The sequence below is a fragment of the Bombina bombina genome, chromosome 1 (assembly GCF_027579735.1).
Source record: "Bombina bombina isolate aBomBom1 chromosome 1, aBomBom1.pri, whole genome shotgun sequence".
NCBI classification, from domain to species: domain Eukaryota; kingdom Metazoa; phylum Chordata; class Amphibia; order Anura; family Bombinatoridae; genus Bombina; species Bombina bombina.
Genome location: NC_069499.1, coordinates 564,831,350 through 564,847,274, shown reverse-complemented (window position 1 = coordinate 564,847,274; position 15,925 = coordinate 564,831,350). Strand labels below are relative to the sequence as shown.

At 41.1% G+C, this 15,925-nt stretch overlaps 1 protein-coding gene across 3 annotated transcripts in view; it reads left to right on the top strand.

Moving 5' to 3' along the window:
- The window catches only part of ITGB2 (integrin subunit beta 2), a 408,255-nt gene that overhangs the window by 163,158 nt on the left and 229,172 nt on the right, over positions 1 to 15,925 (top strand). For all 3 annotated transcript variants that reach the window (XM_053698768.1, XM_053698767.1, XM_053698769.1), the window contains exon 4: positions 7,335 to 7,423. In XM_053698768.1, the coding sequence (XP_053554743.1) occupies positions 7,335 to 7,423 (89 nt within the window). The remainder of the gene's footprint in view (positions 1 to 7,334; positions 7,424 to 15,925) is intronic.

The window sequence follows — 15,925 nt, the reverse complement described above, 5'->3', positions numbered from 1 at the left end:
GGGGAAGATAGGGTGGGCAAGGGACTGCGTCTGTGTGAGAGGGGGAGATAGGGTGAGCAAGGGACTGCATGTGTGCGAGAGAGGGGAGCGATAGGGTGAGCAAGGGACTGCGTGTGTGTGAGAGGGGGAGATAGGGTGAGCAAGGGACTGCGTGTGTGTGAGAGGGGGAGATAGGATGAGCAAGGGACTGTGTGTATTTGAGAGGGGGAGATAGGGTGAGCAAGGGACTGCGTGTGTGTGAGAGGGGAGATAGGGTGAGCAAGGGACTGTGTGTGTGTGTGAGAGAGGGAGATACGGTGAGCAAGGGACTACGTGTGTGAGAGGGGGAGATAGGGTGAGCAAGGGACTGCGCGTGTGTGTGAGAGGGGGAGATAGGGTGGGCAAGGGACTGCGTCTGTGTGAGAGGGGGAGATAGGGTGGGCAAGGGACTGCGTGTGTGTGGGAGGGGGAGATAGGGTGAGCAAGGGACCATCTAGATATTCTGTTGAATGGGCAGGTACCAAATGCTGTACTCTACTGGTCATATCCAGGTAGTGTGAGTCTCTCCTTAAATGGAAATAGGAAAGGTTAGTGTGTATCAGGCAGGTATCAGCATATAGTTGGTATGGGACAGTGCCAGGCAATGCATGCAAAAAGAGGTATCAGCATATAGTTGGTATTGGACGGTGCCAGGCAATGCATGTAATAAGAGATATCAGCATATAGTTGGTATGGAACGGTGCCAGGCAACGCATGTAATAAGAGATATCAGCATATAGTTGGTATTGGACGGTGCCAGGCAATGCATGTAATAAGAGATATCAGCATATAGTTGGTATGGAACGGTGCCAGGCAATGCATGTAATAAGAGATATCAGCATATAGTTGGTATGGAACGGTGCCAGGCAACGCATGTAATAAGAGATATCAGCATATAGTTGGTATGGGACGGTGCCAGGCAATGCATGTAATAAGAGATATCAGCATATAGTTGGTATGGAACGGTGCCAGGCACTTCATGTAAAAAGAGATATCAACATATAGTTGGTATGGAACGGTGCCAGGCAATGCATGTAATAAGAGATATCAGCATATAGTTGGTATTGGACGGTGCCAGGCAATGCATGTAATAAGAGATATCAACATATAGTTGGTATGGAACGGTGCCAGGCAACGCATGTAATAAGAGATATCAGCATATAGTTGGTATTGGACGGTGCCAGGCAATGCATGTAATAAGAGATATCAGCATATAGTTGGTATGGAATGGTGCCAGGCAACGCATGTAATAAGAGATATCAGCATATAGTTGGTATGGGACGGTGCCAGGCAATGCATATAATAAGAGATATCAGCATATAGTTGGTATGGAACGGTGCCAGGCACTTCATGCAAAAAGAGATATCAACATATAGTTGGTATAGAACGGTGCCAGGCAATGCATGTAATAAGAGATATCAGCATATAGTTGGTATTGGACGGTGCCAGGCAATGCATGTAATAAGAGATATCAGCATATAGTTGGTATGGAACGGTGCCAGGCAACGCATGTAATAAGAGATATCAGCATATAGTTGGTATGGAACGGTGCCAGGCAACGCATGTAATAAGAGATATCAGCATATAGTTGGTAAGGGACTGCGTGTGTGTGGGAGGGGGAGATAAGGTGGGCAAGGGACTGCGTGTGTGTGAGAGGGGGAGATACAGTGATCTGAGGGATGTGTGTGTGAGAGAGGGGGAGATTGGGTGAGGAAGGAACTGTGTGTGTGTGAGAGGGGGAGATAGGGTGAGCAAGGGACTGTGTGTGTGTGAGAGGGGAGATAGGGTGAGCAAGGGACTGCGTGTGTGTGAGAGGGGGAGATAGGGTGGGCAAGGGACTGCGTGTGTGTGAGAGGGGGAGATAGGGTGAGCAAAGGGACTGCGTGTGTGTGAGAGGGGGAGATAGGGTGGGCAAGGGACTGCGTCTGTGTGAGAGGGGGAGATAGGGTGGGCAAGGGACTGCGTGTGTGTGAGAGGGGGAGATAGGGTGAGCAAGGGACTTCGTGTGTGAGAGAGGGGGAGATAGGGTGGGCAAGGGACTGCGTCTGTGTGAGAGGGGGAGATAGGGTGGGCAAGGGACTGCGTGTGTGTGAGAGGGGGAGATAGGGTGGGCAAGGGACTGCGCCTGTGTGAGAGAGGGGGAGATAGGGTTGGTAAGGGACTGCGTGTGTGTGGGAGGGGGAGATAGGGTGGGAAAGGGACTGCGTGTGTGTGAGAGGGGGAGATAGGGTGGGTAAGGGACTGCATGTGTGAGAGGGGGAGATAGGGTGAGCAAGGGACTGCGTGTGTGGGAGAGGGGGAGATAGGGTGGGCAAGGGACTGCATGTGTGTGAGAGGGGGAGATAGGGTGGGCACGGGACTGCGTGTGTGTGAGAGGGGGAGATAGGGTGGGCAAGGGACTGCGTCTGTGTGAGAGGGGGAGATAGGGTGGGCAAGGGACTGTGTGTGTGTGAGAGGGGGAGATAGGGTGGGCAAGGGACTGCGCCTGTGTGAGAGAGGGGGAGATAGGGTGGGCAAGGGACTGCGTGTGTGTGAGAGGGGGAGATAGGGTTGGTAAGGGACTGCGTGTGTGTGGGAGGGGGAAATAGGGTGGGCAAGGAACTGCGTGTGTTTGAGAGGGGAAGATAGGGTGGGCAAGGGACTGCGTCTGTGTGAGAGGGGGAGATAGGGTGAGCAAGGGACTGCATGTGTGTGAGAGAGGGGGCGATAGGGTGAGCAAGGGACTGCGTGTGTGTGAGAGGGGGAGATAGGGTGAGCAAGGGACTGCGTGTGTGTGAGAGGGGGAGATAGGGTGAGCAAGGGACTGTGTGTATTTGAGAGGGGGAGATAGGGTGGGCAAGGGACTGCATCTGTGTGAGAGGGGGAGATAGGGTGGGCAAGGGACTGTGTGTGTGCGAGAGGGGAGATAGGGTGAGCAAGGGACTGCATGTGTTTGAGAGAGGGGGCAATAGGGTGAGCAAGGGACTGCGTGTGTGTGAGAGGGGAGATAGGGTGAGCAAGGGACTGTGTGTGTGTGTGTGTGAGAGAGGGAGATACGGTGAGCAAGGGACTACGTGTGTGTGAGAGGGGGAGATAGGGTGAGCAAGGGACTGCGCGTGTGTGTGAGAGGGGGAGATAGGGTGGGCAAGGGACTGCGTCTGTGTGAGAGGGGGAGATAGGGTGGGCAAGGGACTGCGTGTGTGTGGGAGGGGGAGATAGGGTGAGCAAGGGACTGTGTGTGTAAGAGGGGGAGATAGGGTGGGTAAGGAACTGCGTGTGTGTGAGAGGGGGAGATAGGGTGAGCAAGGGACTTTGTGTGTGTGAGAGAGGGGGGAGATAGGGTGAGCAAGGGACTGTGTGTGTGTGTGAGGGGGAGATAGGGTGAGCAAGGGACTGTGTGTGTGTGAGAGAGGGAGATAGGGTGAACAAGGGACTGCGTGTGTGGGAGAGGGGAAGATAGGGTGGGAAAGGAACTGCATGTGTGTGAGAGGGGGAGATAGGGTGAGCAAGCGACTGCGTGTGTGTGAGAGAGGGGGAGATAGGGTGGGCAAGGGACTGCTTGTGTGTGAGAGGGGGAGATAGGGTGGGCAAGGGACTGCGTGTGTGTGAAAGGGGGAGATAGAGTGAGCAAGGGACTGCGTGTGTGAGAGAGGGGGAGATAGGGTAGGCAAGGAACTGCGTGTGTGTGAGAGGGGGAGATAGGGTGAGCAAGGGACTGCGTGTGTGTGAGAGAGGGGGAGATAGGGTCAGAAAGGGACTGCGCGTGTGAGAGAGGGGGAAATAGGGTGAGCAAGGGACTGCGTGTGTGGAGTGTGAGAGAGGGGGAGATAGGGTGAGTAAGGGACTGCGTGTGTGTGAGAGAGGGGGAGATAGGGTGGGCAAGGGACTGTGTGTGTGTGAGAGGGAGAGATAGGGTGAGCAAGGGACTGTGCAACGTATGTGTGAGAGGGGGAGATAGGGTGAGCAAGGGACTGTGCGTATGTGTGAGAGGGGGAGATAGGGTGAGCAAGGGACTGTGCGTATGTGTGAGAGGGAGAGATAGGGTGAGCAAGGGACTGTGCGTTTGTGTGAGAGGGGGAGATAGGGTGAGCAAGGGACTGTGTGTGTTTATTAGAGGGGGAGATAGGGTGAGATTAAGGAAAATCCCGATATAGTGGGTCCTGGAAAAACAATCCATATATTTAACCCTTTGCTCTCTTTATCTAGGGTAAACAAGAGGTTAAGTAATCCACAATGGCCTGTAATAATCAAGAGGTTTAGTCACTAGTTATACTGATTTTAAACAATGTTTGCACCATATTACTTTGTCTAATAGGCATCATCAAACATCTTTTATTTGCTAGTGTTAGTCAAGGTTTAGGATTTATGCATCAAATTCTCCCCCTGAGCAGTCAGCGTTCCTGTGAGTGGGTTGGTCCCCGGGAGAAGGTGCGGAGCATAACGTGGAAAGGAGGTGACTGCTCTGTAGCAGGTGATTGGCGGACTGGTGTAAGTGTAAGCATGAGAGTGGCCAATCGAAATTTGCAACCGCCAAGGGGGGCTAGGGGGGTCTCAGAATCTGATGGAGGTTTTGGCCATCGGATTTTGCTTGCAGGCTATTGTGTATGTTCAGCTCATTATTAGTACCCTAATAGGTGCTCATCTAACGCATGCTCTATAGCCTGGTCTCAAAATCGTATGGCCCTAACCTTCATCGGATTTTGAGACGCCCCCTAGCACAACATACACTACAATTGTTTTTTAGCCTCCTGCTATCAATACAGCTGGTTTAGGGTCTGGCTGACCAGTGGGGCATGGCCCTTAAAGGGCCCCATTCATTCATTTAAATATAGGAGTAAATGCTTAAACATATTACACGTTGCGACGGGTCTGGTTGTAGTGCAAGTGTTAAAGTGAACTACAAGTGCTAGGATTGATGGCTATGTTTATATTTTTTATACACCGGTGTAGTGTTAAAATCTGTGACCGTTGGTCGCATGCGCTCATTGTGGTCACAAAATCTGATGACAGACAGCTGTTCCGTCTGATTTTGCAACCAGTCACGTGTGCTCAGGAATGTGGTGACGTCACGGTCGCACATTCCATCGGGTCGCAGATTTTGACACTACACCGGGCAATGCATGTAATAAGAGATATCAGCTAATAGTTTGTATAGGACGGTGCCAGGCAATGCATGTAAAAAGAGATATCAGCATACAGTTGGCATGGAACGGTGCCAGGCAATGCATGTAATAAGAGATATCAGCATATAGCTGGTATGGAACGGTGCCAGGCAATGCATGTAATAAGAGATATCAGCATATAGTTGGTATGGGACGGTGCCAGGCAATGCATGTAATAAGAGATATCAGCATATAGTTGGCATGGAACGGTGCCAGGCAATGCATGTAATAAGAGATATCAGCATATAGTTGGTATGGAACGGTGCCAGGCAATGCATGTAATAAGAGATATCAGCATATAGTTGGCATTGAACGGTGCCAGGCAATGCATGTAATAAGAGATATCAGCATATAGTTGGTATGGAACGGTGCCAGGCAATGCATGTAATAAGAGATATCAGCATATAGTTGGCATGGAACGGTGCCAGGTAATGCATATAATAAGAGATATCAGCATATAGTTGGCATTGAACGGTGCCAGGCAATGCATGTAATAAGAGATATCAGCATATAGTTGGTATGGGACGGTGCCATGCAATGCATGTAATAAGAGATATCAGCATATAGTTGGTATGGAACGGTGCCAGGCAATGCATATAATAAGAGATATCAGCATATAGTTGGTATGGGACGTTGCCAGGCAATGCATGTAATAAGAGATATCAGCATATAGTTGGTATGGAACGGTGCCAGGCAATGCATGTAATAAGAGATATCAGCTGATAGTTGGTATGGAACGGTGCCAGGCAATGCATGTAATAAGAGATATCAGCATATAGTTGGTATGGGACGTTGCCAGGCAATGCATGTAATAAGAGATATCAGCATATAGTTGGTATGGAACGGTGCCAGGCAATGCATGTAATAAGAGATATCAGCATATAGTTGGTATGGGACGTTGCCAGGCAATGCATGTAATAAGAGATATCAGCATATAGTTGGTATGGAACGGTGCCAGGCAATGCATGTAATAAGAGATATCAGCATATAGTTGGTATGGGACGTTGCCAGGCAATGCATGTAATAAGAGATATCAGCATATAGTTGGTATGGGACGTTGCCAGGCAATGCATATAAAAAGAGATATCAGCATATAGTTGGTATGGGACGTTGCCAGGCAATGCATATAAAAAGAGATATCAGCATATAGTTGGTATGGGACGTTGCCAGGCAATGCATGTAATAAGAAATATCAGCATATAGTTGGTATGGGACGTTGCCAGGCAATGCATGTAATAAGAAATATCAGCATATAGTTGGTATGGGACGTTGCCAGGCAATGCATATAATAAGAGATATCAGCATATAGTTGGTATGGGACGTTGCCAGGCAATGCATATAAAAAGAGATATCAGCATATAGTTGGTATGGGACGTTGCCAGGCAATGCATGTAATAAGAAATATCAGCATATAGTTGGTATGGGACGTTGCCAGGCAATGCATGTAATAAGAAATATCAGCATATAGTTGGTATGGGACGTTGCCAGGCAATGCATGTAATAAGAAATATCAGCATATAGTTGGTATGGGACGTTGCCAGGCAATGCATATAAAAAGAGATATCAGCATATAGTTGGTATGGGACGTTGCCAGGCAATGCATGTAATAAGAAATATCAGCATATAGTTGGTATGGGACGTTGCCAGGCAATGCATGTAATAAGAAATATCAGCATATAGTTGGTATGGGACGTTGCCAGGCAATGCATATAATAAGAGATATCAGCATATAGTTGGTATGGGATGTTGCCAGGCAATGCATATAATAAGAGATATCAGCATATAGTTGGTATGGGACGTTGCCAGGCAATGCATATAATAAGAGAAATCAGGACAGGGCAGATAAATGCACAGATAAATAATACCATCTCTCTGGAGAGATACTGATACATGGTTAAAACTCCCCATGTAGGAATTTATCTGGGACGAATACATACATTCCAGGAAGAGGTATCTTTATTCTGGAGGTTCGCCACTTGCATAGTGTGGGCAAAGTTAATACATTATTACTATGTCTTTCTTATGTATTTAATACCTGCATGTGTTCAAAATGATTGGTGATTGTTCATGCTACTTTATGATGTTAGAAGCTTATGCACAGTGTTGTTTTGTTTGTTTAGTTGTTATTTTTCAAAATATATAAAATAAATAAATAAAAATTTCTGTTTGTTTCAGTTTCCTCTCAGGAATGCATCAAGTCAAAAGTTAATAATTGCCAAGAATGTATACAGTCTGGTCCAGAATGTGCATGGTGTCAACAGCGTGTGAGTTTTCCTTATTTTCAAATGCATTGCATATAGTTCAAGTATTTTGAGTCAACAGTGTAGATAATGATTTATTTTAACATAACTTAATGGGCATCACTTCCTCAAAACACTGTACATTTACTTGTTGTGTCTAATCTGGTTCCATCATACCTTGTTCAACTCATATCCTTGGACTTAATTGACTATATATAATTCCTTATTTTGTGTTAACTGCTAAGATACCAGCTGCTATTAATCCATTTTCAGTTCAATAAATTGTGAAACACAGCATATAAGAATAAATAGAAGCATTTTCCAGGTATATTCTCCAATTTAACAATAAGGTTAGCACATAATACATTCTCAGGATAAGGTTAATGCCATCTTATATTAGTATCCTATTTTCATTTTGACCATTCAAGCATTAGTCAAAAAAGCTTAAAGGGACAGTCTAGTCAAAATTAAACTTTCATGATTCAGATAGTAAACAACTTTCCAATTCACTTTTATCATCAATTTTGCTTTATTCTCTTGTTATTCTTAGTTGAAAGCTAAACCTAGGTTGGCTCATATGCTAATATCTAAGTCCTTCAAGGCTGCCTCTTATCTGAATGCATTTAACAATTTTTCACAGCTAGAGGGTGTTAGTTCATGTGTTCCATATAGATAACATTGTGCTCATGCCCATGGAGTTACTTATGAGAGGGCACTGGCTGGCTAAAATGCAGTCTGCAGAGGCTTAGGTACAAGGTAATCACAGAGGTAAAAAGTATATAAATATAACCGTGTTGGTAATGCTAAACTGAGGAATGTGCATTAAAGGGATTATCTATCTTTTTAAACAATAAAAATTATGTTGCAGATTGTCCCTTTAACTAAATCAAGACATCATCATCATCTATATAGAATATTTTCCCCCTGGTTATTGTTCTATATTTTTGTTGGCAAACTTTATTTAAATTTACTATTAGTGTAATACAAAATTCAAATATTGTATTGGTTATAACTAAACATACCTTTCCCTATTCACACTGCACCTTTTGCAAAAAATGTATTTTAATATCTATTATTAAAATCCTGACATTTTAAAATGCTTTACCCTATTGCTTGTAGAAGGTAGAACATAAATCTGGCAAGTCATGTACCCATCGTTGTGTCCCTGTAACTTGGCAGATAATGTTACAATATCTCTACGACAAAATAAACTACTAGCAGATAATATAATCTGGTGTATCTTCTGGTGAATCTTCCTGATGTCCTTGCCTCAGATATCTGAGAAACTTCAGATCAAACTTTACACCATGAATGGTATGAGCAAGTTCCAGTCATGATCTGGGAGGCCATAAGTATTTGTAAAGCTGTAGCAAATTAATAGCTACATAGAATGTTAGATAATTGTCTTAAAACTCCTTTAAGCCATTAGTGTAGTTTAAATGTCCTTAGTTTGGACAAGTAAAGCCCCTGCAATATCATAATGCATATAAAATAATATTCAATTGCAACAGAAAAAAAGATATTTTGTTTAATCTACATTCTTTTTGGGGTAGAGAAAAAAATGCAAAGGGCATTGGGCAACTGATACCAAGTCCACATGTGTTACATCTGTTCAGTTCATGGATCATTATTGTGAGTTAATCCTGGATTGGCAATTTATATCTGTGTTGTTTGTTGCACTTTAGTATACTTAATACATATACACTTTCAAATGTCCTTGCTCTTTACAGCGCTAACACTTTTCTCATAATCTTAGATTAATTATTGCAATATTTCCTTTTGGTACCTGATTTATAGGTCCAAACTCCAGTTGTTTGATATCTAGCATCTTACTCATTGTAACTGTTCAAAGCCACTTATTAACAAAAGTAGTCAAAAATCCCTCCTGATTCCTGCATGACAAACATTATGATCTAGTTCCAGGATGATTCTGATAATCCCCTATTCTTTTCAGTGATAAATCAGATCAGATTTCCATACATTAATAAAAATCCATTTGCATTGGAACCCTTTGCAGTCAAATAGCTGAAAACATGAATATATATATATATATATATATATATATATATATATATATATGCAATATTCATATTTAATAAAGTGTTTAACTGAGTATTTACTATATTCACATTCCAATGTAAAAATATGTATTTATGAATAAATAGAGCATATTCTTCTATGTGAAGAACATTGGAATTTGAAATATTAATATTTTATGTCGTGTTAGTCCACCTGAGAAAATGCAATTGATTTCCATGACTTGTTGTTTTTTCCCACTTTTCTCGCTCCATTGGAGTTTATGGGGGAATATGTTAACACAGTCAGGATATTTGAAGTTCAGCTTTTTGAGAGAGAAAAACCTTTTTACTTTCAAAGCAAAAAGCTTACTTCTAGTGGAGTTAACACGCAAGTGGGAGTGCAAACTACTGCTCCACTCATAATCTAGCCCTAACGGTCATTTATTTGTCAAACTCTCGCCATGTGCAGATCCCTTCGACCACTTGTATCAATGTATACCCATTCATTATTTTCAAGTCATTCTGATACTTCTTGGGACAAGCAGACAAAGATATGTGGTTCATAATTGTGCAGCCAAATCCTCAATTGGAATCCCCTGTACCATACTCCAGCGGCCCCTTGAAGTAGAAATCATAGTATAATTTATAGGATTGAGCAAGGTTGCTCTGCAGCTGCCTTATTTTCTAGTTTGAAACAGTGGGAGTTCTAAAGGGATGCCATTCACCTCCAAAAGCACGTATAGCACCCCCATTAAGCTGTAAGGAGCTCCATATATTATGTGTGCTGTGTCTTTGTTACACCTTTGTTAGCCCCCCAATTAGCACCTCCTAAATATTAAGTTCTAGAACAGCCACTAGTTTGAATCCAACCCAGTCATTGATCTCTGCACTGCATAAAGGACAATTCAAGGCACATTAAACCCAAACATTTTCTTTCATGATTCACATAGAGAATACAATTTTAAACCACATTCCAATTTATTTCTATTATTGTATTTGCTTTATTCTTTAGATATAGTTTGTTGAAGAAATAGCAATGCACATGGGTGAGCCAATCACACAAGGCATTTATGTGCAGCAACCAATCAGAAGCTACTGAACCTATTTTCAGCAAATTATATCAAGAGAATGAAGCAAATTAGACAATAGAAGTAAATTAGATAGTTGTTTAAAATTGCATGCTCTTTCTAAAATTCCTTAAATTTTTCGGCCCCTGTGTCATGTAACAGCCATCAGACAATCACAAACTCATATACGTATATGCTGTGAATTCTTGCACATGCTCAATAGAAGCTGGTGCTTCAGAAAGCATGCACATACAATTAGATAATGGAAACACAATTAAAAGTCTCTAAAACTGCATGATCTCAGAGAATCATGAAAGTTCAAAGGGATAATAAGCACCAAAAATGTTTTTGATTAAAAAGATAGATAATCCCTTTATTTACCATTCCCAGTTTTGCATAACCAACACTGTTATAGAAATATACTTTAAACCTCTGTATTAACCTTATATTTAAGCTTCTGCAGACTGCCTCCTTATCTCAGATCTTTTGACAGACTTGCATTTCAGGCATTTAGTGCTGACTCTTAAATAACTCCACTTGCATAAAAAAACCAGGATGCAGACGAAAGTGTAAAAGTATGGCAGCAAGTGGTAAGCGTATAAACTTACTTTATTAAAATACATAGAAAAACATAACAACAAGCCAATACACTTTCGCCTGCATCCTGGTTTGGTGCATTACCATTTTGTGGACTGTTTTGTATCCTGTATCCTGATCCTTTGGAGTTTTCCATCACACCGGAGGCCAGTCTGCTGGGTGACTGTTAGATTCCAGCCTGCCTTTAATGCACCAAGAGTGGTGCTCTACTAAATGTGAGTGCATTTATTGCTGACACTATATTTCTCACAGTTTTACAATACTAGGCCATATTGGCGTATTTGTTTGCTTTCTCCATACTATCTACAGATTGCTGTTGTCAGTATATAGCAGGGTTATAATACAATTTATTTATTCTTTAAAATAACCTCCAATTAAAATGTATATATGAAACAATTGAAATTAAAATGTATTCCTAAATTCTTTAGATTAGTTAAAATTTATATACACATTGCAATATTTATGTAGAGACCAGATTATGAATCAAATTATACACGCTTATTCAGTTACAATATTCTATACGGCAGATCATAAAAAATAATATACCTTTAAAATTAACTTTACTCACAATGAATCGCATTAAAATACCACAATAAAATACCAGAATATAGACAGCTAACTTCATAGTGTTTAGATAAACAATATACCAAGATACTTCACTAAAATCTTACTGGATTTTAATATATTTAAGATAACTTTCAGACAAGTATAATTAAGTTATTTAGCCCACAAATGATTCTATATAACCAATTAAAGACACCAGAAATTGTATATGTTATTAATGCAAACAGCCAATTTATTTGCCAATATGTCTGACCTGAAATGACCTCTCTCTATATATATATATATATATATATATATATATATATATATATATCAATAATTGTAATTCATTTATGATATTAAAATATAAAATTATTTCTAAACATTAATATTTAATACCAGTATACTTACTTCCTTTGGTCTAATTAATATTAAATATAAGAATAAACTCTCCTTTTAAATAGGAATAATTTAGTTAATGATAGTAATTTTGTTTAGATTTCTTTTAATTATATTTAAGTTAGGGGGTGTTAGGTTTAGGGTTAGACTTAGGTTTAGGGGTTAATAACTTTAATATAGTGGTGGCGACGTTGGGGGCGGCAGATTAGGGGTTAATAAATGTAGGTAGGTGTCGGCGATGTTAGGGCTAGTAGATTATGGGTTAATAATATTTAACTAATGTTTGCGAGGCGGGAGTGTGGCGGTTTAGGGGTTAATATGTTTATTATAGTGGTGGCGACGTTGGGGGCAGCAGATTAGGGGCTAATAAATGTAGGTAGGTGGCGGCGACATTGGGGGCGGCAGATTAGGGGTTAATAAAAATAATGTAGGTGTCGGCGAATTTGGGGTCAGCAGATTAGGGGTTCATAAGTATAATGTAAGTGGCAGCGGTGTCCGGAGCGGCAGATTAGGGGTTAATAATATAATGTAGGTGGCGGCGATGTCGGGGGCAGCAGATTAGGGGTTAATAAGTGTAAGATTAGGGGTGTTTATACTCGGGGTTCAAGTTAGGGTGTTAGGTGTAGACATAAAATGTATTTCCCCATAGGAATCAATGGGGCTACGTTAAGGAGCTTTACGCTGCTTTTTGACAGGTGTTAGACTTTTTTTCAGCTGGCTTTCCCCATTGATTCCTATGGGGAAATCGTGCATGAGCACGTTACACCAGCTCACAGCTAACGTAAGCAGCGCTGGTATTGGAGTGCGGTAAGGAGCAAAATTTTGCTCAACGCTCACTTCTTATCTGGGTTGTAAAAACCCGTAATACCAGCGCTGTCTGTAAGTGAGCGGTGAGCATAAACTGCTCGTTAGCACCACACAGCCTCTAATGCAAAACTCGTAATCTAGGTGTTTCTTTCTTTAAAGGGGCGGGATGTCCAAATTAAACTTTCATGTTTAAGATAAAGCGCACAATTAAAAAAATAATAACAACAGCCTTTCTAATTTATATCTGTTATCAAATTTACCTATTATTTTTGATATCCATAAAGGGACAGTCTAGTCAAAATTAAACTTACATGATAGGGCATGCAATTTTAAACAACTTTACAATTTACTTTTATCATCAAAATTGCTTTGTTCTCTTGGTATTCTTTGTGGAAAGCTAAACCTAGGTAGGCTCATATGCTAATTACTAAGCCATTGAACTGCCTCTTATCTCAGTGCATGTTGACAATTTTTCACAGTTAGACACTGCTAGTTCATGTGTGTCATATAGATAACATTGTGCTCACTCAGGTGGAGTTATTTATGAATTGCGAGTTATAAAATGCAAGTCTGTAAAAGAACTGAAATAAGGGGTCAGTCTGCAGAGGCTTAGATACAAGTTAATCTACCTATATATATATATATATATATATATATCTCCTTCTCAACAAAGAGCAACGAGACAGGATTTCTTCAAAACGGTCAAGTTTATTGACGTTTCGGGGAGTAAACCTCCCCTTCCTCCGAACATGTTCTGAGGAAGGGGAGGTTTACTCCCCGAATCGTCAATACTGGGAGTAAACCTCCCCGTCCTCAGAACATGTTCTGAGGAAGGGGAGGTTTACTCCCCGAAACGTCAATAAACTTGACCCTTTTTGAAGAAATCCTGTCTGGTTGCTGTTATTTGAGAAGGATATTTATCTACACGGAACCTACAGGTGGTTGACCCACGAGGGCGGATTCACATTGAGAGTTATTATATATATATATATATATATATATATATATATATATATATCTGTGTTAGTTATACAAAACTGGGGAATGGGTAATAAAGGGATTATCTATCTTTTTAAACAATAAGAATTCTGGTGTAGACTGTCCCTTTAATTGATATTTTGCTCTTTTCCATAAGGGCATACTGAAGTATACTCGGGAGAGTGCAAGTGTCTTCTATGTATAATCAGTGCTTTTATTTAAAAAAAAATAAAAAATTGCCGGTACTCAGTAATTATTAATTGATATAGTGTGATTAGTAATTTCGAGAAAAGGAAGGTTATTTGCTTAATATATTTTGCAGCACCCTCTTATGAAAACTAGCATATTTACATGATGATTACAAATATTACCTGTTATGAGATGGCAGAGGTGGTGGTACTCAGTACCAGTGAGTACGTCAACGACAAAAACCCTGGGTAACATCATTAAAGTTTGACTTCTAAGTCATAAATCTCATATGACATATATACATATCAAGGAAAGCTACAGAAAACTGATGTATCTATAGACATATATCATATCAGGTTACATTTTCTGGCAAGTTATTATGAGTTTTCATACAACTTATAGAAGTGGCTGAGTTTAAAATGTATGGACAATTGCTCCATTGCATTTATTATTTTTTATGAAAAAGCTGTTTTTGCTGATTGTTCTCATATACATGGGCTGAGCATAGCAGGCCCCCTATCTCTATATATATTATGGCCTTCTTATGTTATCTTTCTGTCTTTAAACAATTGCCAAAACTTAAAGAGTGCTTCTTGTTTACATAACTGTTCTATAGACAATACTAAAGTATTCATATTTTCAGTGTAGTTGGTAGTTTCAACTATCAAAAACAGCTATTTAATATTACAAAATAAAGGTAAAGTAGCTATTTACACTCCAGCATGTAAAACAGATTGGGCCAGATTACAATGATAAAATGATAGTGTAGGCGCGATAAGCAAGCAGCAGTTGACCGCTATACCATTAGCATGCAACTCTATGGTAAAGAGCATTAAACGGAGATGGGTTAGGGCGGCCATATTCCAGTCTATACTTTCCTTGGATATTGCGACCATTCTAACTCGCACAGGTATTAAAAGTTGAAAGATATAGTTTGTGCTTGAGCTAAAGCCGAAACTGCACTACAATATTTAGCACAACGTCAGACCTGAAGTAAATTGTACGTTTAAAAAAAAAAATAGTTGTACAAAACGCATCAAAAATACATTAAAATAAACTATTATGCACATATATACACTTTTTAATTAAAAAAATATATCACATTATAGTATATCCATATAAGCACTTTTACCCTTTTGAGCCCTTACCAGTCAAATACCTTAAAACCAGGTTTCTCAACAGCCGGGCCGTGGCCCAGTACCAGGCCGTGATAGCCCTGCTGGTGGGCCCTGACCTGTCATGCTTCCACTGCACACTCTTACCCCACTGCACACAAGGGGCAGACTGAGACCAATCAAGGCCCCAGGAAAACTGTTTCACACTGACCCAAATGTATTCAAATTTATGCAAATGAACATGGTAGCCTCCCTGCCCATCAACCTCCAGAGCCAGGACCCCCAACATTAATGGCCAAAGAAAGGGCCCCCAACCTCCAGGGCCAGACCTCACACTCCATGGCCCTCACAGCGACAGACCCTCGGCAAGACCCCCACACTCCAGGGCCCCCACTAAACCCACACTGAACTGCTTAGTTACTGTTAGGGCAAATCCCTGCTGCTTACTATATATATATATATATAAATAATTAATAAAACTACCGGGCCCTGGACATGTCCAGCTAAAATTTACCGGGCCTTGAGGTCACTTTGGTTGAGAACCACTGCCTTAAAACATGCAATATCATTTGTAATACTTTTTAATGTCTTTAAATGTATTTTTTTAATGAATTTTCTTTTATTGATTTTTCCAGTTATAAAGAAATACATACATAATATAAACTTATGAATCAAAATTGCCATCAAATTCACATTTTTAACAGATCTATGTTGTCTCATCTGAAAGCATCTTTTATATGATCCGAATAAGCAATGCCTTACTATAACAATTATTGCCAGATATACAATCTCATTCCAAAGTAGGGGAGGGGC